Raw genomic sequence first — 23455 nt, forward strand, 5'->3', positions numbered from 1 at the left:
ATGGATGGAGGCAATAGCCTCAACATCATGTATGCTGAAACGCTCGACGCCATGGGCATCGACCGATCGCGCATTCAGCCTACCGGGGCACCTTTCCATGGCATCGTGCTTGGAAAGCAGGCCATGCCACTTGGGCAGATCGATCTACCCGTCACCTTCGGGAATTTGACCAATTATAGGACGAAGGCCCTTACCTTTGAGGTGGTCAAGTTCCACAGGACCTACCATGCCATCTTGGGACGTCAATGCTATGCGAAGTTCATGGCCATCCCCAACTACACCTATCTAAAGTTGAAGATGCTAGGTCCATGCGGGGTCATCACCATCGGCACCTCCTTCTAGCGCACCTACGAGTGCAAGGTCGAGTGTTGCGAACACGCCATGGCAATTGTCGCCTCCAAAGAGCTTGCAGCCATCGGGGAGGAGGTCGTCAAAGAAGCACCTGACCCCAAGCGGTCGGCCGGGTCTTTCGAGCCTGTAGAGGGCGCCAAGGAGGTCCTCATAGACCCCAGCGGCTCCGAGGGCAAAATGGTGCACATCGGCACCACGCTTTCCTCCCAATAGGAAAGCACGCTCATCGACTTCCTCCACGTCAACAGAGACATCTTTGCGTGGAGACCCTCGGACATGCCAGGCATTCCAAGAGAACTCGCCGAGCACACCTTGAAGATTAGGCCAGGCTCCAAGCCGGTGAGGCATTGCCTGCATCGCTTCGACGAGGAGAAATGCAGGGCCATCGGCGAGGAGATTGCGAAGATTTTGGTGGCCGGATTCATCAAGGATGTATACCACCCCGAGTGGCTAGCCATTGTATAAAAAAAGAGTGAAAAATGGAGAATGTGTGTTGACTACATGGGTCTCAACAAAGCATGTACAAAGGATCTGTTTCCTTTGCCACGCATAGACCAAGTAGTCGACTCGACCTCAGGGTGTGAAACTCTTTGCTTCCTTGATGCGTACTCCGGGTACCATCAAATCATGATGAAAGAGTCTGACCAGCTCGCGACATCTTTCATCACCCTATTTAGATCGTTCTGCTACATCATAATGTCGTTCGGTCTGAAAAATGCGAGGGCTATGTATCAGCGTTGTATGCTCAAGTGTTTTGGGGACCTCATCGGGCGAATCATTGAGGCCTACGTGGACGACATCGTGGTCAAGTCCAAATGGGCTGACCAGATCATAGCCGACCCAGAACAAACCTTCGTGAAACTCCAAGCAAACGACATCAACCTCAACCCTGAGAAATGTGTTTTCGAGGTCTCGATGGGTATGCTGCTGGGTTTTATCGTCTCCGAGCGTGGCATCGAAGCCAACCCGGAAAAGATCTCGGCCATCATGAGGATGGGCCCGATTTAGAACATAAAGGGGGTACAGCGAGTTACGGGGTGCCTCGCCATGCTCAGCCGCTTTATCTCGCACCTCGGTGAACGAGGTCTCCCCCTCTATCGGCTTCTAAAGAAGACCGACCATTTCGAATGGATGTCCGAGGCCTAGGAGGCACTTGACAAGGTCAAGCAGCTCCTGACAAAGGCCCCGATCCTGGTCCCCCCAACCGACGGGCAAACGCTTCTGCTGTACATTGCGACCACCACGCAAGTGGTCAGCGCCGCCCTAGTGGTAGAGCGAGAAGAAGAGGGACACGCCTTCAAAGTACAGCGTCCCGTGTACTTTATTAGCGAGGTCTTGTCCAATTCCAAGACTCGCTACCCCCAAATTCAGAAACTCCTGTACACCGTCCTTATCACCAAGAGGAAGTTGCGTCACTACTTCGAGTCACATCCAGTGACGATCGTGATGTCCTTCCCTCTCGGCGAGGTCGTCCATAATCGGGATGCCACAGGAGGAATCGTGAAGTGGGCACTTGAGCTGATGGGTCAAGGCATTTCATATGCCCCTCGGACGACCATCAAGTCCCAAGTGCTGGCTGATTTTGTTGTAGAGTGGACCAAGATCCAAATGCCGCTAGCAGTCGTCGACCAAGAGTACTGGACGATGTACTTTGATGGATCGCTGATGAAGAAAGGCGCCGATGCAGGGCTGGTCTTTGTTTTGCCCCTCGGGGTATGCATGAGGTACATGGTTCGCATCCATTTCCCCTCCTCCAATAATGTGGCCGAGTATGAGGCACTCATCAATGGCCTGCGCATCGCCATCGAGTTGGGTATCTGATAGCTTGACGCCCGGGGCGACTCTTAGCTGGTCAACGACCAAGTCATGAAGGAATCAAGCTGCCACAACGCCAAGATGGCCGCGTATTGCCGAGAGGTCCACCAGCTGGAGGACAAGTTCGACGGTCTCGAGCTCAATCACATCTCAACGAGGCGGCCGACACGCTGGCGAAAACGGTGTTCGGCCGAGAGCCGGTGCCGATGGGCGTCTTCGCCAGCGATCAGTACAAGCCCTCAGTCCGCTACGAGGAGCCAGAACAAACTAGTGATGGGCCGCCTACCCTGGGCTCGAGGGCTAACCAGCTGGTGGCTCCATCCGACCCCGAAGTCATGGAGCTTAACGTGGATCCAGCGATAGAGCCCGACCCTCTGGCCGACTGCAGGATGTCTTACCTCAACTACCTCCTCTGTGAGGCGCTGTCGACGGATAAAACGGAGGCCCAGCGACTCGCGCGTTGCGCCAAGTCCTTTGTCGTTATTGAGGGCGGGCTCTACAGGCAAAGCCACAATGGGATCCTGTAGCGCTGCATCCCCATCAAACAAGGGAAGCAGTTGTTAAGTGATATCCATGGTGGGGTCTTTGGGCACCATGACACACCTAGGACCTTGGTCAGAAACGCGTTCCGACAAGGCTTCTACTGGCTGATCGCAGTAGCCGACACTAAACAGATTGAGTGCACCTGTGAAGGGTGTCAATATTACGCTCGGCAGACCCACCTGCCGTCCCAAGCACTCCAAACGAGCAGCAGCGAACTGGACGTAGGGACGTTCCGTCCGAACTAGTATAAACCCTTGTGTTCTCCGAGCACACCATCCGAGCCATACGCGCAAATACAAATTTACTCATCGGTGGTCCAAAAACACCGACACTTTCAATATTAAGTTAGATTTAATATCTTTTTTTGAGAATTACGCAGTACAACGCATGCACACTCACCCTATGAATATACGCACGTAAACCCTACCCCTAGAGCATCTTCGAAAGCTGAGCCAACAAATCCTCAAGATTGATGAAGTCATCATAGACGTCTTGTTGTCGATGAAAACGTCGCCTACCACTGAAAGCACAAACGCAATTAAATCATGAAATATTCGCTCCCGCGAGGAGTCATAATCATTTGCATATTTACATATGAATGTTAAATTTTATATCAATAGTCATAATCATTTGCAAGATTTTAAATCTTCCACTACTAGCCTTTTGCCCGTGCGTTGCTACGGGTGCAAAAACAATCCCACCCATTAGGAGCAAGAAAATTTCAACACATTAGAGCAAGGAAAAACGTCGGTGTACCTGCCACCATTGCCGCCACAGGAGGAGGCGGCGAAGGGCGGCGCTGTGCGCGGTCTCAGCGGTGGAGCAGGCGAGGGAGGCGGCACCGGCGCGTCCTCTCTCCTCGCGTCCGCGGCAGTACCAATGCGGCGGCGGCGGCGAGGTTCCAAGGAGGAGAGGACGGGTTGGAGAGGCGGTCGTTCCGAGCCGAGTTGAGACAATGGCGAGGGAGATGGTGGAGAGGAGTGTGTCGGAACTGGGGGAGGAGCGGCGACCTCGCAGCTGATTGGAGGTACGGGAGATGCAGCGGAGTCGGTAACTTTCATTCTGCCTGTGAACGATCCCAGTTGGTTTTTTTAGAAGTAGCGATAGTCATATTCAAATTTTATTGATACGAGTTCTTACAAAATGAAACACGATATCCAGTTCCATCACTGCTCAATTGCCACCTCCTTGCTAGATTCCAACGGAGGCATCTAATGCCAAAATCACATGCAACAAGCACACTATAGTATATAATAGTATGCAAAGGTAAAAACTAGTAACTTTGTCAGAGGCTAAGGCTTATCGGCTACAGGGCTACAGGACAACCGGTTGGCCGGGCCCGGGCTAGTCGGCCCTTCGGATGCCGATATGGCTATCGGCACAAATTTGTTTGACGTGGCCATTCTGACTTAGGTGGCATGAGTTATCGGCATCCAGGACGCTGCCATGCATATATCGGCCAACCAATAGCCAATAAGTAGGCACCTATTCTTGCAAATTTTCTTTAACATCATCTAGATTTGCAATTACTTATTAAAATAATATTATTTGGAAAAAAAAACCGGTTTTATGTCTCTTTGACTTATAAAGCCATAGTTCTATGATACTACAGTTTTTAAAAACTGCATCATCCAAACAGGGCGAAGTTTGTTTCACTTGCTGTAACGGAAACGGAGAAAGGTGGAAGCTATCTCTAGAGAGATCGTTGTGATGGGGCCAACGGCAGCACCACTATCAATTATCTGACGTGCTAGAGATTCTGGACGGCTTCCATGGGCGAGATGCTGCGGCAGGGTGATGCAAACTGAGCTCATGGATTCGAGATGTGGATGCTAGCAGCATCACGGCATCGTTCTCCTCGAATTCCCTCCACCATGAAAACTCAAATGAAAGCTTGCAGTAAGATTTGGGGATGGAGAAAGAAGATTGAGAGAGATTGAGATAGGTGAGGAAGTAGATAGCTGATGAGGATCACTAGCATGGAGCAGCCAGCTAGCTGTCAATAGATGGGCGGAATTGCTCCCGGTGCCCCCATAAGCGAAGGCAGAGCCACGGGGTCGAGAGCGGTAGTAGGCTAGTTGTTTTGAATAGATTGGTATCTACCAATGGTGGAACTTGATTGCGGGAGGGCTGAAACAAACAAGTAGTAAAGTGATCTGTTACCCTCTGTAATGAAGGTCTTCCCCGAAACATGACATTATGTTAGTTCATTCAGAGCTTGGTGAATGTGTCCATGGGATAATGTCCTCGTTTACCTTTCTTTGGATCAAGAATTGAATTGATATATGCACAAATCTATGGTTTATGGGAACATAACTAGTTTTTGCCGCCTCCAATGCTTACGATCTGGTTGTTGCCAGCATAGAGCTGGCACAACCACCACGATCAGTTTGATTTCTAGGGTAGATCAAAGCCAGGAACTATTTTGCACATCCGCACTGTTAGGATCCTAGTGACGGAAGGGCTGTGTGAATATGCGTTGCTTTTGCTTCATTTTATAGACTGAATATTTGTAGGCTCATCTCCTGTTTTGGTTTACCCACGTGCAAAATATGTGTCCTCACTTGTAGCGTTTTTTCATCTCTTTATGCTGTCACGTATCAGATGAGTGGGCCACAGTACATGAGAAAGGAAGCATGGTTCTTACTACTTTGGCTTACCCATGCATGCTTTGTGTCCCCTATATAATATAACATTGCTAATGAGATTTTTACTGGATGCAAGGCACAGGCATGTCTGCTACTAATAAGATAATTAAAACTCTTTGAGCATTATGGCCAGTGATTTTACTAACATGTTTATGCCTATATCATGAATCATAGACAATTCGAATTCAAATTTAATGGGTAAGCACGACAATAAGAAATAAGACAATGCTTCAACTTTATTTTACTCAAGGTTAACAAGGCTTGTCATCATGTCATCATAGACTGCCTTTGAACGAAATTTAAACAGCACTGACACAATTCATATTTCATAGCCAGACGGACTAGTATTTAGGATTACAAGGGATACTTCGGCACACACGTATATATGACAAGCACCAGAAAATCCAAAATGAATGAGCCTCATATCCTAGTTCAATAATAAGGTAGAAACAAATCCAAACTAAAATAAAAGAAACTCGCCAAAGTTCAAAGCTCTTAATTTCATATCAACTTGTGTGATTCTGAGTCGTGCCATTGGTAGCTGTAGGCCTGGAGCAGCTTGAGCAAATTAGGCCACTGCATGAAATACTTTGCTTTTTAATCTTCCTTATGCGTTTCAGTTCAGCGTCCAAAAATATTCCAAATAGAAAAGAAACACAAGCAAAAACACACAACCACCTCTGTGTCCTCATAAATTTATTGAATTCAACTTTCTCCCTGAATAAAAAAAAGAAATGGTAAAAGACATAAAATTAGTCAGCTCAAATATTTGTTGACTAAATCATTGATCCAAAAAGCAAAAAATAGCTTTATATTATTCCCAACAGTGAGACAAATAAAATTAAAGTTATAGATTCCCTAATAATAATTAGTGGTATCAAAATAACAGAACACCTTCATATTACATACAAATCCAACTTGCTTATAAGATGTACATCTGCATAATCTAGGATTAAGATGCATATTGGTCTTTTAATTTATCAATCCAGAAAGAGAATAAGAATTTGATGTTCAACATCCAACTTTAAAACACACACGCACAAGTGCACATGACATCTAGGATGCAATATTCCAAAGTTCCCTGCTATGAATTATTAATTTTGTTTTCCATGCAACACAAGTGTTTCTTCATGCCTTGAATTATGCCAAATTTAGTCATGCTAATATTGGTTATTAAAATTCACAGAATAAATGACGAATAATGGCAATGATCCCTAACCTATTGTTAAACAATATAAAAGAAAAAAATAAAGCAAGCAACTTCGGCCAGATGGTGCCAAGATAAAGAAGTGCATACTACATCAAACACACAGGAAGCACAAAACAAAATTCACGCAGAAAAGTAGAAAAGTAGGCATCTGTTCAAGATTAATCAAGAGATAAGATTGACTAGCAGGCTTACGCTGCTTGTTTGGCATGAAAAGCGTCCCATTTAGATTTCCATGCTGAAAATTCATGCTCGGTGATCACACTGGACGAAAAAGTTCACTTCGCTGGCTTCATATGATTGATGGTATGCGACTTGTGAGGCAGCTAGTTTTAGCAGTACCATCTAAGTTCCTGTCAGCCTGCGTTATACGGAAGTCAGAAAGTGCTATAACAATAGGTATTTCTTTCCGAAGAAGAGAAGGGAATAATAACAACGCAATCTTGTCGCAGTAGGATCCTAAAATATCATAGATGGATATATGGGATCATGAAAACGAAGCAAAGCAAAGGAATCTGACGTTGCATATGCAAAAGACAGGTTAAAACTTGCACTTTCTGACCAAAATTGTGTGCAAAAATTACACCTAATGTGTTATTGATACAGTAACATCCTACAGCAGGCATGGATAAAAGAAAAAAGAAAATGAAGCTACTTACTCAGACCATGAATCCCACAATTACTAGAAAAAACCTTGCTAGGACGTGCAACAGCTCCATAGAAATTATTACTGGAGATTTTAGTGCCGCCCTGCTGAAAGTGAGGCAAGAAAGTCAGGATTTTCATTGGCGTGTAATCATAAATTTCAACTTTCATAGAAATAATAAGAGAAACTTCAACAGCAAAGAATAGATCCAAGAAAATCGAAATAACTAGAACAAAGGTTACCAATATTCGACACAGAAATGCAAAAAGAGATCTACGCGCGAAACCTACCCGCTAGGTGCGGGAAAAGCGGACAGGAGCACCATTATTTGAACCTAAGAGCATCTCCAAGAGTTTGTAAATTTTACTTGGTAAATCTTGTGATTTGCCAACTCCCAAAATTATATGCCAAGTAAAAAAACAATCCACCTCCAAGAGTTTGGCATTTTTGACTTGGTAAAATAAAAAAACCCGTTAACAAAACGAAGAGGCCCGCTAAGCGAACGAAGAGCCCCGCTAAGAAACGAAGAGCCCCGGATGCCAAGCCGTATACGCGCGCGGAGGGAAGATTTGCCAAGTTGCTATTGATGCCAAGTTGTTTTGCCAAACTGTTGGAGGCTATTTTTTCTTGTTTTACCAAAATTATATGGATGCCAAGTTGAGATAGCAAACTCTTGGAGATGCTCTAAATGAATCTCCGAGCGAAAAACTATCCAATAGGTACCGGAGCACGCAGTACGCCGACCAACAACCGCGCGAGACTTTGGCATTTCACCCATCGTTAAAAACTGGTTTCGCATTTTTACCATCCCATAAAATGATTTCATTAGTTTGCCATTATAAAACATGTGCAACCCTCCGGAATGCCATCAAGTGACTTTATATCTCAAAAAAAATGAAAAACGAAGTTTTCTTGCGCTCCTACCCTGCTCTGCTTTCTCCTTATACGTCACCTTTCCGCGTTCGTGGTCAAAACGGATCGACGCAGGTGACACCGTGCGGCACCTCCTCGACGATGGCATCCAACCCCTCTCGCTCTCAAGCCTCAAAATCCCACTAGCGAGAAGCAGCGGCAGCCGGGGCTCCATTTCTTCTTCCTTGAGCACTCGCCTTTGCCTGCTCAAAGATCTTGCTTTGGTGGCATCGGTTCTTCGTTTCAGGGCCGAGATCTGCTGCGAGGTGGCGGCGGCCGGGTCGGACAGGAAGGGGGAGTGCGTCGGCGCGGACGCCGGCAGCCGCGCGGCGCGGAGGCGGAGGATGGAGATTCGGCGGCTCAGGGTGGTGGCCGAGGAGGCGTCCGCGGAGAGGCGGAGGCTGGAGGTGGATGAGGAAGACGCGGTTAGGGGACCGGCGCCGAGGTATGGCGTAACGTCGGTGTGCGGGCGGCGGAGGTGTCATAGTAAGCCCAGGGTACATCTTCTATTTTAGGAAGTAGATTAGTGCACGGCACGACCCAGGGCGTTGGGATGGCAGCGGCTGATCACGAGCGTGTCGTGATTGATTCAGTCAATTTGTATCCATATATACTGCATGTACTTTGCTTAAATAGAGATAGCAATCAACAAGAAACGCTGCCGCTTTGCAGCACCAATACTCTCGTATCTTCCACTGTGTGTTCGTGTGTGTTCATCGATCTCTGGTCGAGTTCGGTTTTCTGTCAATTGGCATCAGAGCCAATCCTCGCCGTCGTCATGTCGTCAAAGTCTCCAACCAAGAAGAAGACCGGTGACGGCTCCGGCGAGAAGAAGGTCCAGCCGTCACGTTCGCCACCATGTCGCCGTGGCCGCTCCCACAGCCGTCGCTCCGACTCTCGAGTCGTCGAGCGCATCATCGAGCGGCCGTCCGCGAACGTCGCGTGGCCGATGCTGACCCAGACAAATTATCCGGAATGGGCCCTGGTCATGGAGGTGAATTTCCAGACCCTCTATGTCTAGGACGCCGTCCACGACGGCATCTCCGACGACCCCGACGAAGACGAGTATCACGACGACCGATAGGCGATGGCAGGACTTCTGCGCTCGGTGCCGTCCGAGCTCTGGAGTACTCTCGCCAGGAAGGGCACCGTGAAGGAAGCGTGGGACGCGGTCAAGAACTTGCGGATCGGCGACGAACGCGCGCGCGACGCCAGTGCGCAGCAGCTCCGCCGGGAATTCGGCGCTCTCTCCTTCAAGCAGGGGGAGACCGTCAACGAGTTCGGCGTCCGCATCACCACGCTCGCCGCCAATCTTCGCTCCCTCGGCGACAACATCACCGACGCAGAGGTAGTGAAGAAATTGCTGCAGGTGGTCCCGGACAGGCTGAGCCAGGCCGCCGTCTCCCTCGAGATGTTCCTTGACCTGAACAAGGTCACCATCGAGGAGGTGATCGGGCGGCTGCGTGTGTTTCGAGGAACGCGCCAAGCCCAAGGAGATCACGGACGCCATGGGGCGTCTGATGCTCTGCGAGGAGGACTGGGAGGCCCGCCGCAAGGCACGCCGTGAGCAGGAAAACTCCGGTGGTAGCTCGGGCTCCAGCAACCGCGGGAAGCGCCGTGGGCGCGGACGCGGACGCTGCGGCGCAGGATCCTCGTCACGCGACGGCCACGACGGCCAAAACGCGGGCGCCGGGAACACTGGTGGAGGTAAGCCACCGCCTGGTGATCGCTGCCTGAACTGCGGCAAAATTGGCCACTAGGCCAAGGACTACCGTGGGAAGAAGAAGAAGGGCGCTGCTCATGTTGCTGAGGCTGAGGAAGAAGAACGGGCGTTGATGTACATCGCTGCGGAAACTGAGGTAACCGCACCGCCTAGGCCGCCGCAGCGCGCCGTCGTTCTGCAGGCTCCGGTCCACCTCGACGAACGCAAGGTCCTCCTTCACCTCCACAGCGAGGAAGTGAAGGAGGCCATGGGGCCTCGCCGCTGGGTGCTAGACACCGGCGCGACGAACCACATGATAGGCTCACGGGACGTCTTCACCGAGCTGAACACCAGCGTCACCGGAACCATCAAGTTCGGTGATGGCTCGGTGGTCGACATCGAGGGCAAAGGCACCGTCCTCTTCGCCTGCAAGTCTGGTGAACATCGTCGCCTCAACGATGTCTACTTCATCCCGCGCCTCACCACCAACATTGTCAGCCTCGGACAGATGGATGAGGACGGCTTCAAGGTCGACATCGAGTCCGGCATACTGCGCCTCTACGACCTGTAGCGCCATCTGCTTGCCAAGGTGCATCGCTCGCCAAGCAGACTCTACTTCCTCAACATGAACATCGCCGCCCCGGTGTGCCTCACTGCGCATGTCGGCGACGTCGCTTGGCGTTGGCATGAGCGGTATGGACACCTAAACTTCCAGGCGCTGCGCAAGCTTGGGCGCGGTGACATGGTGAAGGGACTACCGGCGATCGACCACGTCGAGCAGGTCTGCGAGGACTGCGTCCTGGCGAAACAGAAAAGGACGCCGTTCCCGCAGGCTACCAAGTACCGGGCTCAGGAGGAGCTCGACCTAGTCCACGGTGACCTCTGTGGACCGATCTCACCACCTACGCCGGCCGGGAACGCCTATTTCTTGCTGCTGGTCAACGACATGAGCCGCTTCATGTGGCTCACGCTCCTGCGCTCGAAGGCGGATGCACCGGCGGCGATCATGACATTCCAGGCGCGCGTCAAACGTGAAACCGGCAAGAAACTGAAGGTGCTCCGCACCGATAATGGTGGTGAGTTCACCTCAGTGGAATTTGGTGAGTACTGTGCAGGAGAAGGCATCCAGCGTCACCACTCGGCTCCCTACTCACCACAGCAAAATGGCGTTGTGGAACGCCGAAACCAGACGGTAGTGGCGACGGCGAGAAGTATCCTGCGTGCGCGGGGGTTGCCAGGTTACTTCTGGGGCGAGGCAGTGCACACCGCCGTGTTCCTGCTCAACAGGGCGCCCACGAGCGCGCTTGACGGGATGACCCCGTACCAGGCCTAGTACGGGAAGAAGCCGCTCGTGCACTTCCTCAAGGTGTTCGGGTGCGTCGCCTACATCAAGCGCCTCCGTCCGCATCTCAGCAAGCTCGACGATCGCGGGCAAAAGGTCGTCTTCATCGGCTACGAGGGTGGATCGAAGGCGTACCGCTTCTACGACCCCACCACAGAGCGCGTCCACGTCTCTCACGACGCCGTCTTTGACGAGAACGCGCGCTGGGATTGGGGAGCTGCCTCAGATGCCGTCAACGAGTACCCTTTCACCGTGGAGGACGACTACGAGCTGCGGCGTCAACGTGTCGAGGCGCTGACCCAAGGGTCGACGTCTCCTGAGCCGTCCTCACCGGCCTCGTTGCCTGCCTCACCGAGCTCGCCGCCACCGACGGCCGGGACGTAGGTCGAGTTCGCGACGCCACTCAGCGCCGATCCAAATTTGGACGCTGATGACGATGAAGAGGAGGAGCACCGGTACCGGACGCTGGACAATATCCTTGGCACGGATGCAGCACCCGAACTGGCACACCGCGACGCCGTGGAGGCTGAGCTGCACGTAGTGAGCCACGCCGTGAGCGTGGAGGAGCCCAGGTCGCTGAAAGAAGCCGACGGCGACCCCAACTGGGCTGCTGTGATGGAGGAGGAGATGAAGTCGATCCGCGACAATGCAACATGGTCGCTGGTCGAACTTCCATGCGGACACCGAGCCATCGGGTTGAAATGGGTGTACAAAGTGAAGCGCGACGAGAACGGGAGCATCGTCAAGTACAAAGCCCGCATCGTCGCCAAGGGCTACGTGCAACGTCCCGGCATCGATTTCGAAGAGGTGTTCGCTCCCGTCGCTCGACTGGAGTCGGTGCGCCTGCTCCTCGCCATCGCAGCGCACTACAGCTGGGGCGTCCATCACATGGATGTCAAATTGGCGTTCTTGAATGGGGAGCTCCAGGAGGAAGTATACGTCCAACAGCCACCTGGGTTCGTTGACGGCAAGCACAAACACAAGGTGCTTCAACTCCACAAGGCGCTGTACGGACTCCGTCAGGCTCCACGGGCCTGGAACCAAAAGCTTGACGCCTCGCTGATGGGACTCGGCTTCACCCGCTGCGCCAATGAACATGGGATGTACACCCGTGGAAAGGGAGCAGCGCGCCTCATCATAGGCGTGTACGTTGATGATCTAATCATCACTGGAGGTGATGCAGGTGCAGTGAACAAGTTCAAGGCACAGATGATGAACACGTTCTGCATGAGTGACCTTGGTCCCTTGTCCTACTACCTTGGACTGGAGGTCACACAAGGTCCCGATGGCATCACTCTCCGGCAAGGTGCCTATGCCACCAAAATCCTTGAGAAGGCGGGGCTGGCTGGGTGCAATCCAAGTGCCACGCCCATGGAGATGAAGCTGAAGCTGCTGAAGGATGGTTCAACGCCGAGTGTGGACGCCACCGAGTACCGTAGCTTGATCGGCAGTCTGAGGTATTTGTGCAACTCCAGGCCGGACTTGGCATATGCTGTGGGGTACCTCAGCCGGTTCATGGAGGCGCCATGACAAGAGCATCTTGGAGCTGTGAAACGAGTCCTCCGCTACGTAGCGGGGACGGTGCACTGGGGTGTGCACTATCATCCGGGAGGAAAGAAGGGAGCTGCACCAAAATTGCTGGGCTACTTCGACAGCGACTTGGCAGGTGATGTCAATGATCGGAAAAGCACCAGTGGCCTCATCTTCTTCCTTGCCGGCGGGCCGGTTGCATGGCAATCGGCAAAGCAAAAGGTGGTCGCGCTATCCTCCTGCGAGGCAGAGTATATCGCGGCTGCTGGAGCTGCGTGTGAGGGCGTTTGGCTGGCACGGTTGCTGGCTGAACTCGTCGGAGGAGCAGTCCTCGCGCCCAAGCTCAAGGTGGACAACAAGTCCGCCATCACGCTGATAAAGAACCCTGTGCATCATGACCGGAGCAAGCACATAGACGTGAAGTTCCATTTCATCCGGGAATGCTGCGACAGGAAGCTGATCGACGTCGAGTTCGTCGGCACTGAGCTGCAGCTGAGCGACATCCTCACGAAGGCGCTTGGTCGTAGCCGGTTCTAGGAACTCCGTAGTGGGATCGGCATGAAGGATCTTGTGTAAATATACTCCAGGTCTTAGGAGGAGATTGTCATAGTAAGCCCAGGGTACATATTCTATTTTAGGAAGTAGATTAGTGCACGGCACGGCCCAGGGCATTGGGATGGCAGCGGCTGATCACGAGCGTGCCGTGATTGATTCAGTCAATTTGTATCCATATATACTGCATGTACTTTGCTTAAATAGAGATAGCAATCAACAAGAAACGCTGCCGCTTTGCAGCACCAATACTCTCGTATCTTCCACTGTGTGTTCGCGTGTGTTCATCGATCTCTGGTCGAGTTCGGTTTTCTGTCAGGAGGGACATGGAGGACGCGGTGACCGCCCGCCTTGGGTTCATCAATGGCCACCGCTTCTTCAGGGTGTTCGACGGCCACGGCTGCTCACACGTAAGTGCCCGTTCGCCAATTCCTCTTCAAACAGTTCAGTTCTTGGCATCTGGACTGAACTGAACTGAACTGTGATGGCCCGAGCAGTTTTTTTTCGATTCACCAAGTGACTACCGATTGGCTGCATGTGCATGCAGGTGGCGACGTCGTGCGGGCAGCGGATGCACCAGATCGTGGCCGAGGAGGCGACCGCTGCCGCAGGCTCGTCGGCTTTGGACGACGCGGCGCGATGGAGGGATGTCATGGAGAAGAGCTACTCGAGGATGGACGCCGAGGCCGTCGGCTTCAGGGACACCGCTGACCCGCGCGCCCACCTGCCGTTGCGAGATGCAGCTTCCCAAGTGCGACCACGTGGGCTCCACGACCGTCGTCGCCGTGGTGGGGCCACGCCACCTCGTCGTCGCCAACTGCGGCGACTCCCGCGCGGTCCTCTACAGCGGAGGCGCCGCGATCCCTCTCTCAGATGACCACAAGGTACTACGAACAGAGCAAAAAAAAACTGTTTCAGGCTCGGTCTTGTAGACTTGATGAGCTATTGCTACCTGCGTTTTCTAATCAAGTTCGTATGGGTGATGATTCGTTTCAGCCTGACCGCCGCGACGAGCTGGAACGGATCCACGCAGCGGGAGGGCGCGTCATCTTCTGGGACGGCGCCCACGTGTTCGGCATGCTGGCCATGTCCCGCGCCATTGGTGACAGCTACCTGAAGCCGTTCGTGATATCCGACCCGGAGGTGCGGGTGGTGGAGAGGAAGGACGGCGAGGACGAGTTCCTGATCCTGGCCAGCGACGGGCTGTGGGACGTGGTGAGCAACGAGGTGGCATGCAAGGTCGTGCGCACCTGCCTCCGGAACAGAGCGCCGCACCCGCACGGCGGGGAGCGGTCGAGCCCGACCTCCAACCTGAGCCCCAGGCAGAGCAGCGGCAGCGGCAGCAGCAGCGGGGACGAGGAGGGCGCTGGGCCCAGCGACGGCGCGGGGTCCGAGAGCGACGGCGATGGCGAGAGCAGCTAGGACAGGGCGACGACGGCGAGTCGTCAACCTCAGGCGGCGCCCGAGGCCGTTTCAACCTCAGCAAGAGCAAGAACGGCCCGCTCGGAGAAGAAGCGCTCGCTCGATCCGTTTCTCCTCCCTCGGTTCCGTCCGTCCGTGTGCTCTCACATGAGAGAAGAAGGAAAGGACAAGGGGTAAATGTGGAAGAAAACTTCGTTTTTCATTTTTTTTAATCTAAAGTCATCAAATGGCATTCCGACGAGTTGCACATGTTTTATAATGGCAAACTAGCGAAACCATTTTGCGGGATGGTAAAAGTGCGAAACCAATTTTTGATGATGGGTGAAATGCCAAAGTCCCCAACCACGCGGCACGACCAACCACTGCGGACCAATCGACTGGAAAGGGAGAGAAGAGGAAGAGGCGTGGAGGGGAGAGATGGATCTCACCTGACCAAAGCCAGACCGGGTGATGCGGGGACGAGTGGAGGCAGTGTAGGCGAGGTTTCGCCTCGCCGCGGCCGCCGCCGCCATCGATGACGTCGTCGCCGCGCGGTCCGCTCACCCTAGCAAACGACAGAGGAGATTCGGGCACTGGGGGCGAAAATGCGAAAGCTGAGGGCGGCAGTTACGGCCTGGGCGGCTGGGCTGGGTTATAAGACTGTCTCCAACAAACAAGCCGCACCTTAAAAAAAAAAGAGGCATTCGACGGTTTAGGTATTGAGTTCGCCGTCCTAGGCCTCGCCGTCAAGCGAGGGTCACGCGGGGGTGGGGCCTACCCGTGGCGGCGCTAGGCCAAGGGCCGGGGTGGCGCAGGAGCAGCTGAGCTCCTGGCACGCTCGGCCTCAGCGTCCATGGCCAAGGAGAGAGGAAGAAGGCTGACTTGTGGGGCCCACCTGTAAGAGGGGCAAAAGGGACATTTCACGTTTCGGTTCCACCAAAGTTGATGGCAGTGGCGTGTAAGGGTGAGAAAAGTTGAAGCAGTGGTTGAGAGAGAAGATGAATTTCAATGGCTTACACGAAAATCAGCCTGTTCGTTTGGCTGTGGCTTGTCGTAAACGATCGTAAATTTCCAGTCGGAACAATATTTTTCTCTCACACCAACCAGCCAGCAGTACTTCTTCACGAACCAGCAATGATACGAACAGGCTGATTGCATCTTTTATAATGACTCCTAGGGAATGGTCTCGAAACAAATTTTTACCTCTGACAGCAGTTTAGAGCATCTTTGGTAGTCCTCAGTATCATCCCTCAAACCCATAAGATTGTTATGGGTCTATTTGGTTGTCTGCATAACTTTTTATCCAGGCCACAACCTGTCTCCATTTGGCTCCTTAGTGCAACCTGTCTCTGTTTGGCTACCTGTATAAGCCAATATACAGGATAGCACTCTCCTCAGACCACGCTGATCACACTAATCGCCCAAATTTCCCGTATCCACCTATGCAGGCCTGCATTTGCATCCGGACTGCAGCTCTCGCATCCGCACTGCAGGCTTGTTGCATCCGCTATGCAAAATCTCGCGGCTTCACGAGGGGGAGACGAGGAGTAGCCTGGCTTCGAGAACGCGCGGGGATGCACGGGCTCCCTCGCGGCGGAGCGGCATCGGAGTGGTCGCGGCGGCGCGGCATCGGCGCACGCGCGGGGATGCACGGGCTCCCTTGCGGCGGCGAGCAGCCTCCCCAGCGGCGGCTTCGTCCTCACGGCGGCCGGTGAGATCCGGTTATGGCACGACCTCCCCCTCATGGCGGCGCGCGGCAGCGCGGCCCTGGCATCGGGCGCGGTCGCGGTTGCGGCGGCGCAACATCACGGTGGCATCGGGCATCGAGTGCGGCATCCGGGTGGGTTCTTGCGTCCGTAACTCCGTGCTCGTAAGCACGCGCGCGCACACGAACGCAGACGCCGCGGTGACGAGCCGGCCGGCCGCCCGCAAGGCCGCAACACGGCAAGATGCTAGCTATCATCCCTTCCGTCAAGATGCTAGCAACACGAATTCAGGTGGCTTGGCGTTTGGCTGTCGGTCGTCACGTACAAATGTCGCACTCGCACCTCTCCGTCGCGTCGCTCGCCGTAGCCATCGTCGACCACCTGCGTGTCGCAGCTTCCGAGCAGGGCGATTTAACAGTGGATCTCAAGCGCCGCTGGACATGGCGTGGTGGCGCTGGGCGTGGGAGAGGATGGAACATGCTCAGCTTTCCTTGGCGTGGCAGAGCACTAGCTTGAGGGGGAGAGAAGAGCTCGAGATGCTGGATTGGAAGCACGAGCTGAGGGTGTTCGACGAAATGCCATTGCCAATTTGGTGTTTCATCTGTAAACAACCAAACAGATGCACACACAATGCAGCATAATAATACAACTCAACCAAACAGAGGCACAACCAGTGCATCAGAGTAGTGCAACACAACCAAACAACACTAGATTGCATTCACCTATGCAGGTGTAGCCTATGCTGTATAATCCTTAATGTAGTAACCAATCAGACTCTATACGGTCATGTTAGACTGTCTTTAATAGGTGATAAAAAAAGGTACCTAAACCTAAAATGGATCTCGGACGGTAATGTATCATTCTTCAACAGAGTATGACAAGAGAGACAACATAAATCTAAGTATTATCTCTTCTGAAGACCTATTTATAGAGAGAGATTTCTTCGGGGTCTTGTTGTCGAAGAAAACAAGCTCTTTGATATCCAAATATGGAACTGGGATCTTGTATTTTTGGGTGGCGTTGGTGGAACGAGCGCACGTTTCCCCGTGGCCACGGGCCCGACCTCCTTTTGTTCTAGGCTGGCTTTCCCTTTCGCAGCCGTGTCAGCTCCACGCGGTGGAGACCCGCGACACCGCAGCTGCGAAAGCCAACTGGAACCAGCAGCTCTGCAGCCGCGTCACGGGTAGAGAGGCCTCGAATCCCTCGATGGCGCAAAAGCCGCCGCCGCCGACTGGGACGACGACGAACCCTGCCCCACTCCCAGTCTCACGTCGTCTCGTTACCCCCCAAGACAACACAAACCCCCACCCCGACTCGCACAAGGAAACCCAATTACCCAAGACGAAATCACAGAACCCGCCGCATCAAGCCTGGCCCATGCCATGTCGCAGCCCGATTCCGACGCCATCGTCGCCGACGCCGCGGCGGCGGCGGCGGCGACGGATCCCTCACCAGCCCCAGCCCCGGCCCCACCGGTGGTCGAGTGGCCCGAGGGCGGCGTGCTGACGCGGGATTGGGTGGCGGGGCTGGAATCCACGCTGGACTGGTGCTCGCGGCACCTCCCCGGGGACCGGCTCCCGGCGGTGCTCCCGCCCGCGCTGGTCCAGCGCCTGGTCCTGGCCGCCGCCGCCATCCTGCACCGCGAGCCCAACCTCGTCCGCGTCGACCCGCGCCCCGGCCAGGCCGTCGTCGTCGTCGGGGACGTCCACGGCCAGCTCCACGACGTCCTCTTCCTGCTCCGCGACGCCGGGTTCCCTTCCGAGGACCGCATCTTCGTCTTCAATGGCGACTACGTCGACCGCGGCGCCTGGGGCCTCGAGACCTTCCTCCTGCTCCTCGCCTGGAAGGTGAATTCTGCTGCGGATTTTCCAACTCGCTGTTAAGCTTCATGCGTATCTCGATTCCATTTTGTTTTGTTGGATCTGCGAGATTTATGAGAATATAGCTATGCAGTTAATAGATTTTTCATAGCTAGTGCAAACCAGTTAATAACTAATAATGATGTCTCCCCTTTGTTTGGATTGGACTTGTATAACAATAGTAGATAGCAAGACAGTTAATAGATTTTCCATAGGTAATGCAAACTGGCTGAGTTGTTTTCATGGCAGCACAGACTCTGACGAATCATGATGTCTCCCTTTTGTTTGGATTGGACTTAATAACAACTATAGTTTGCTAATTTTGCGCGATATGCAACTAAATGAAATCAGCATAGAATTATGAGTCATGATCCACACAATTTGTTTTGGAGTACTTGTTATCGTTTCCTCAGCATTTGACGGCTGAAATATTAATGATGTGATATATATTTAGACATTTGACTGTTATTAACTCACACAAGCATACTTGGATTCCATTTTTATTTTGTTGGATCTGCTAGATTTATGGGAAATAGATTGATAGATAGCAAGGCAGTTAATAGATTTTCCATAGGTAATGTGCAAACTGGCTGAGATAACGAATAATGATGTCTCCCCTTTGTTTGTGTTGGATTTATATAACAATAGATAACAAAGACAGTTAATAGGTTTTCCATAGGTAATGCAAACTGGCTGAGTTGTTTTCATGGAAGTGTTGACTCTAACGAATAATGATGTCTCCCCTTTGTTTGGATTGTACTTAATAACAGTTATAAGTTTGCTCATTTTGTGCGATATGCAACTAAATGAAATCAACATAGAATGATGAGTCATGTTCCACACATTATTTATTTTTGGGAGTATCTGTTCTCGTTTCCTCAGCATTCAATGGCTGAAATATCAATGATGTGATATATATTTAGACAGTTGGCTGTTAACTTGCACAAGCATGCTTGTCCTCCTTTGGCATTCTAAAAGTGATCTATAAAAACTTTTATTTCAACAATCAAACAGTGTAATAACATAAATGGTTGCTAATTAGTGGTTCTTGTTTTCTTTCAGGTGCTACTCCCGAATTGTGTGTTCCTTCTTCGGGGAAATCACGAATCCAAGTACTGCACGTCAGTATATGGTTTCGAGAAGGAGGTAATGACTAAATACAAAGATCAGGGCCCTCAAGTTTATCGGAAGTTTTTAAGATGTTTTGAGGACCTTCCTCTAGCGACAATAATAGCAGGAAGCGTGTACACTGCACATGGAGGTGTCTTTCGTGGAACGATTGTTGTGCCATCGAAGAGATCAAAGAAGGGTCATAAATTCAAAGCGGATTTTACTGTTGATCCGACTGCTATGAAACTTGGATCCTTAGATGAGTTATTGAAAGCAAGGAGAACTGTTCTTGACCCTTCTTGGGAAGGCTCAAATTTGATCCCTGGGGATGTGCTCTGGTCTGACCCTTCCTTGCAGATGGGTCTTTCACCGAATAAAGAACGAGGCATCGGTTTGCTTTGGGGTCCAGATATCACTCAACAGTTTTTGCGGACAAATCATTTGAAGGTTCGTTTTGTTTCATTTATTACTCTTCCTGTTAATATTTCAAAATTTTAAGAACAACCAATCATATGAAAAATTTGCAATGTACGATCATACTGTAAATCTGATGGTGCACATAAAGATGCACATAAAGAAGTGTTGTAAGCTGATTTGCATGTGTATACCCCCGGCCTAGTCTGTAAAGTGATCTTGCTTATTTTTAGAATATCCAATTGATTGAACTGTGTGGTTGTCTAGTTGAGGATTATATAAAACTCCTTAATAGCTTCAGGCGACAAGCGTGTAGTAACATCCCAGCGTTTCTAAAAAAAGGACGTACCCAGTGCAGAGAGCTCCCGTTCTGTGTTTTGAAAATTGTTATGTTGGTATAGATGTCACCTAATATGTGGATGCAGTGAATGTGAGATATTACTTATTAACGTACTTGAATTGAGTTACATGATTCTAATTTCTTCTGTGTTAGTGTTCAATGGTATGGCTTTAGTCATCTTTGAACTTGGTCAGCTGGTATGTTTTGTCGTGTAGCCCGTTGAGCATTTTAGTTCCATAATATTTGAAAGTTAGCATCATGGTAGAACTGTATTTGTTTTAAGTTCACATGCTTACTTCATCTTTTCATTCAACAAAGCTAATCATCAGGTCACATGAAGGTCCAGACGCAAGAGACAAGCGACATGATCTCTTAGGAATGGATAATGGATATACAATTGATCATGAAGTAGAATGTGGGAAACTGATTACTCTCTTCAGTGCACCAGACTACCCACAATTTCAGGTGATAATTTTTGCTTCCATCTTCGATATTGAATCCCTTCTTGCCTTTTTGTTGCAAGTTCTGTAAGAGATTTATTCAGCTTCTAAAACTTTGTGACTAATATATAAGTTCTGCCTTTTTTTGTATCCTTTGCATATTATGGTAATAATAATATGGTGTTAACTCTTTGTTTCTGGACCTGGTATAGGCTTCAGAGGAGCGACATAACAATCGTGGTGCATATATTGTCCTTAATCCACCTGATTTTGCCACTCCTGTTTTCCGTAGCTTTGAAGCTGTAAAGCCTCGACCTGCGGTATGTGACTCAATCCTCAATAATATACTCAGGCACCGTTTAGTTCCCTCCCAAAATGCCAAATTTTTCAAGATTCCCCGTCACATCGAATCTTTGGACGCATGCATGAAGTATTAAATATAAATAAAAAATAAAACTAATTACACAGTTTAGACGAAATCCACGAGACAGAATCTGTTAAGCCTAATTAGACTATGATTGGACACTAATTGCCAGATAACAACGAAAACTGCTAGTGTCATTTTGCCAAATTTTTCGGCATCTAAACAGGCCCTCAGAACTACTTGATTTTGTAATGTGAGACTTAAACAATCAATCTGGAGTGGGGGAAACAAATCAATTGACTCGGAGTATCTTTTTTCTTTTGTTTTCCTATATATATGCAGGCCCACCCATTCTATGATTTCGAAGAAGTGATCGACTGACGAAGAGTTGAATTTGGACGCCATGGACAGTGGCACGTCGAGCCTGTCATGATGACTTGCCATGTACCTTTTGTATTTATCACTCCGATTGTTGCCAAGGAAGCGTGGCATCATGGTTTTTGTTGTAGCTAATGCCAACGTAGTCACGGTGCAGGTTTCTGGATGGCCTCATGTCAAGCACGCCAATCTGATTTGTTGGTTCGGTTTAGGTTGATCTGTATTTAAAATTAAGTGACCCAGAAACATGGCATCCAAAGATTGAACGTGTGAAACCAGCGGTTGCAAGGATCTTAATCTGTAAACCTTCTTGTTGCTGAAAATGCTGATGCATTCGATTATTCAGGCCTAATTTGGAAACTCCAATCCGTCGAGATCCTGGACTTTTTCCTGGGCGGGTAATGTTAGAAATTTAGGCATTTTTATGTTAAAAATAATCTAAAAAAATAATAACAAATTTGTGATGATAAATATGTGCACGTGTATAATTTTACTACTGCTCAGATTTGTAGCAAATATGTTTATAAACATCATACTGGTCATAGCAAAAATAAGATTGAATTTAACTAATTTGAGAATAGAGATGTATCCCACGGAGGGACCAAGCTCAAAGCACCGGTGGCTCCAGTCCCACTCATGGTGAGTTGCTCGAAATCATGGACCATAGTCGGTGCAGGAAGATATACGCAGTGCAGTCCCTCGAATATCCACCAGGAAGTAGACGATCCGAGGAAGAAGATGACGTCTGCAGTCACCAGGAAGAAGCGAGCAGTCGCGAAGACGCTCCCAAAAACCTGATCGCCCGCACACCCGAGAAGATGTCACAGATGCAGACGACGATTCCGAAGGCCTACTCGCCCAACTCTCCGTGCGCGCAGAGGATCAGGATGGGGAAACTTAGAAGGCAACGCAATAGTGAGAAGTGAAAAACACTAATTGACTATCTTAGGATTTTTCAAACTAGGAACATCCAATGATAGTTCTATTGTTGTTGTCTTTTCCCAGGAGGATTGGTACATATATACAGGGAGGAGAACTCCCTACCTCCACATCAAATAGCAATATGGTACTAATTGACGTTGCATCTTTCACCTCTACTCATGGACTTAAACAATAAAGCCCATTAAGGAATAAATATATTGGGCCTTTGAGATTTATTAGAATTTCTTCATATGGATTTAGGGAATTTTATCCTTATAAATTCTAACAATCCCCACCAGATCTCAAAAGCCCAATATAGAGATTTTCTTTCTCCCACTACTGTCTATATACTAATGTTTTTCAGCAGAGACTGTTAAGTTGGACATCCGCCTAGAGCTTCAAACTACATCCATCCACAACTTGAACAATGGACTACGCCTTGAATTGTAAGTTTTGTGTGAATAAGTTTCACCTAAACTCTTTACTGATACTAGATTGCCAAAAGCATCCCCTCTGGTTGGAGCATATAAGTAATACTCCTGGGTCTTTCATGAGTATCTAGAGATCCCCCAATCTCATAGACTGTGACTAGTAGTCGAACTCATATAGGTGTATGCCTCAAAAGATGTTCTGTAGGGCAACATCTTTGCTTCAGCAAGCCACTTGGAACATATTAAGGTAAAAACTAACATGTCTTACAGCAAAGGAAAGACGTGCATCTGACATGGACCAAGTTAAAAGGTCTTTCTTCAAAGTCTACCACTAGCTTGTTTCACCATCCTACTTCATGGGATCTCCGATCACATAGAATATTACCACCATGATAGACTTCATGTGGGTCTTAGACCCATTTCACTCGATGCATTATCTATCACATTACATGACAGTCCTTTAGTGAATTAATCTGCCAGATTTTTAGATGTATGGACATAGTCCAACGCTATCATTCCGGAGTTTCTCAATTTTCTGACAGATTTTAATCTCCGCTTAACATGCCTTGTGGACTTCATGTTATCCTTAGAACTGTTTATCTTAGTTATTACAGTTTGGTTGTCACAGTTCATAGAAATAGCCGGTATAGGTTTCTCTATAACTGGTAAATCCATAAGGAGTTCACGAAGCTACTCGACCTCAGCGCCAGTGGTGTCTAATGTTGTGAGTTCTGCTTCCATAGTTGACTTTGTTAAACGGTCTGCTTGTAAGACTTCTAGGAAACAGCGCCACCTCCAAGCAAGAACATATATCCGCTTGTGTCATAAAGCTCATCAGCATCA

At 50.1% G+C, this 23455-nt stretch overlaps 1 protein-coding gene, 1 long non-coding RNA gene and 2 pseudogenes across 2 annotated transcripts; 3 read left to right on the forward strand and 1 right to left on the reverse strand.

Moving 5' to 3' along the window:
• Positions 1-342, forward strand: LOC136500152 (uncharacterized). The gene has a single exon (XM_066495539.1). The coding sequence runs from the start codon at positions 1-3 to the stop codon at positions 340-342; it is 342 nt and encodes a 113-aa protein (XP_066351636.1).
• Positions 343-6820: 6478 nt separating this feature from the next.
• On the reverse strand, positions 6821-15239 carry LOC136500945 (uncharacterized). The gene is made up of 3 exons (XR_010770134.1): positions 15099-15239; positions 7224-7317; positions 6821-6925 (listed from the first exon to the last, which is right to left on the reverse strand). It is a non-coding gene; the product is annotated as an uncharacterized lncRNA (long non-coding RNA).
• Positions 13767-14670, forward strand: LOC136500941 (probable protein phosphatase 2C 30; annotated as a pseudogene).
• Positions 15240-17434: 2195 nt separating the features above from the next.
• LOC136500933 (serine/threonine-protein phosphatase 7-like) lies at positions 17435-21601 on the forward strand (annotated as a pseudogene).
• The last annotated feature ends 1854 nt before the right edge of the window (positions 21602-23455 follow it).

This window comes from Miscanthus floridulus, chromosome 13 (assembly GCF_019320115.1).
Source record: "Miscanthus floridulus cultivar M001 chromosome 13, ASM1932011v1, whole genome shotgun sequence".
NCBI classification, from domain to species: domain Eukaryota; kingdom Viridiplantae; phylum Streptophyta; class Magnoliopsida; order Poales; family Poaceae; genus Miscanthus; species Miscanthus floridulus.

What these genes read in the sequence shown, in the direction of transcription:
- LOC136500152 (XM_066495539.1), top strand. Translation starts at nt 1, where the DNA reads ATGGATGGAGGCAATAGCCTCAACATCATGTATGCTGAAACGCTCGAC.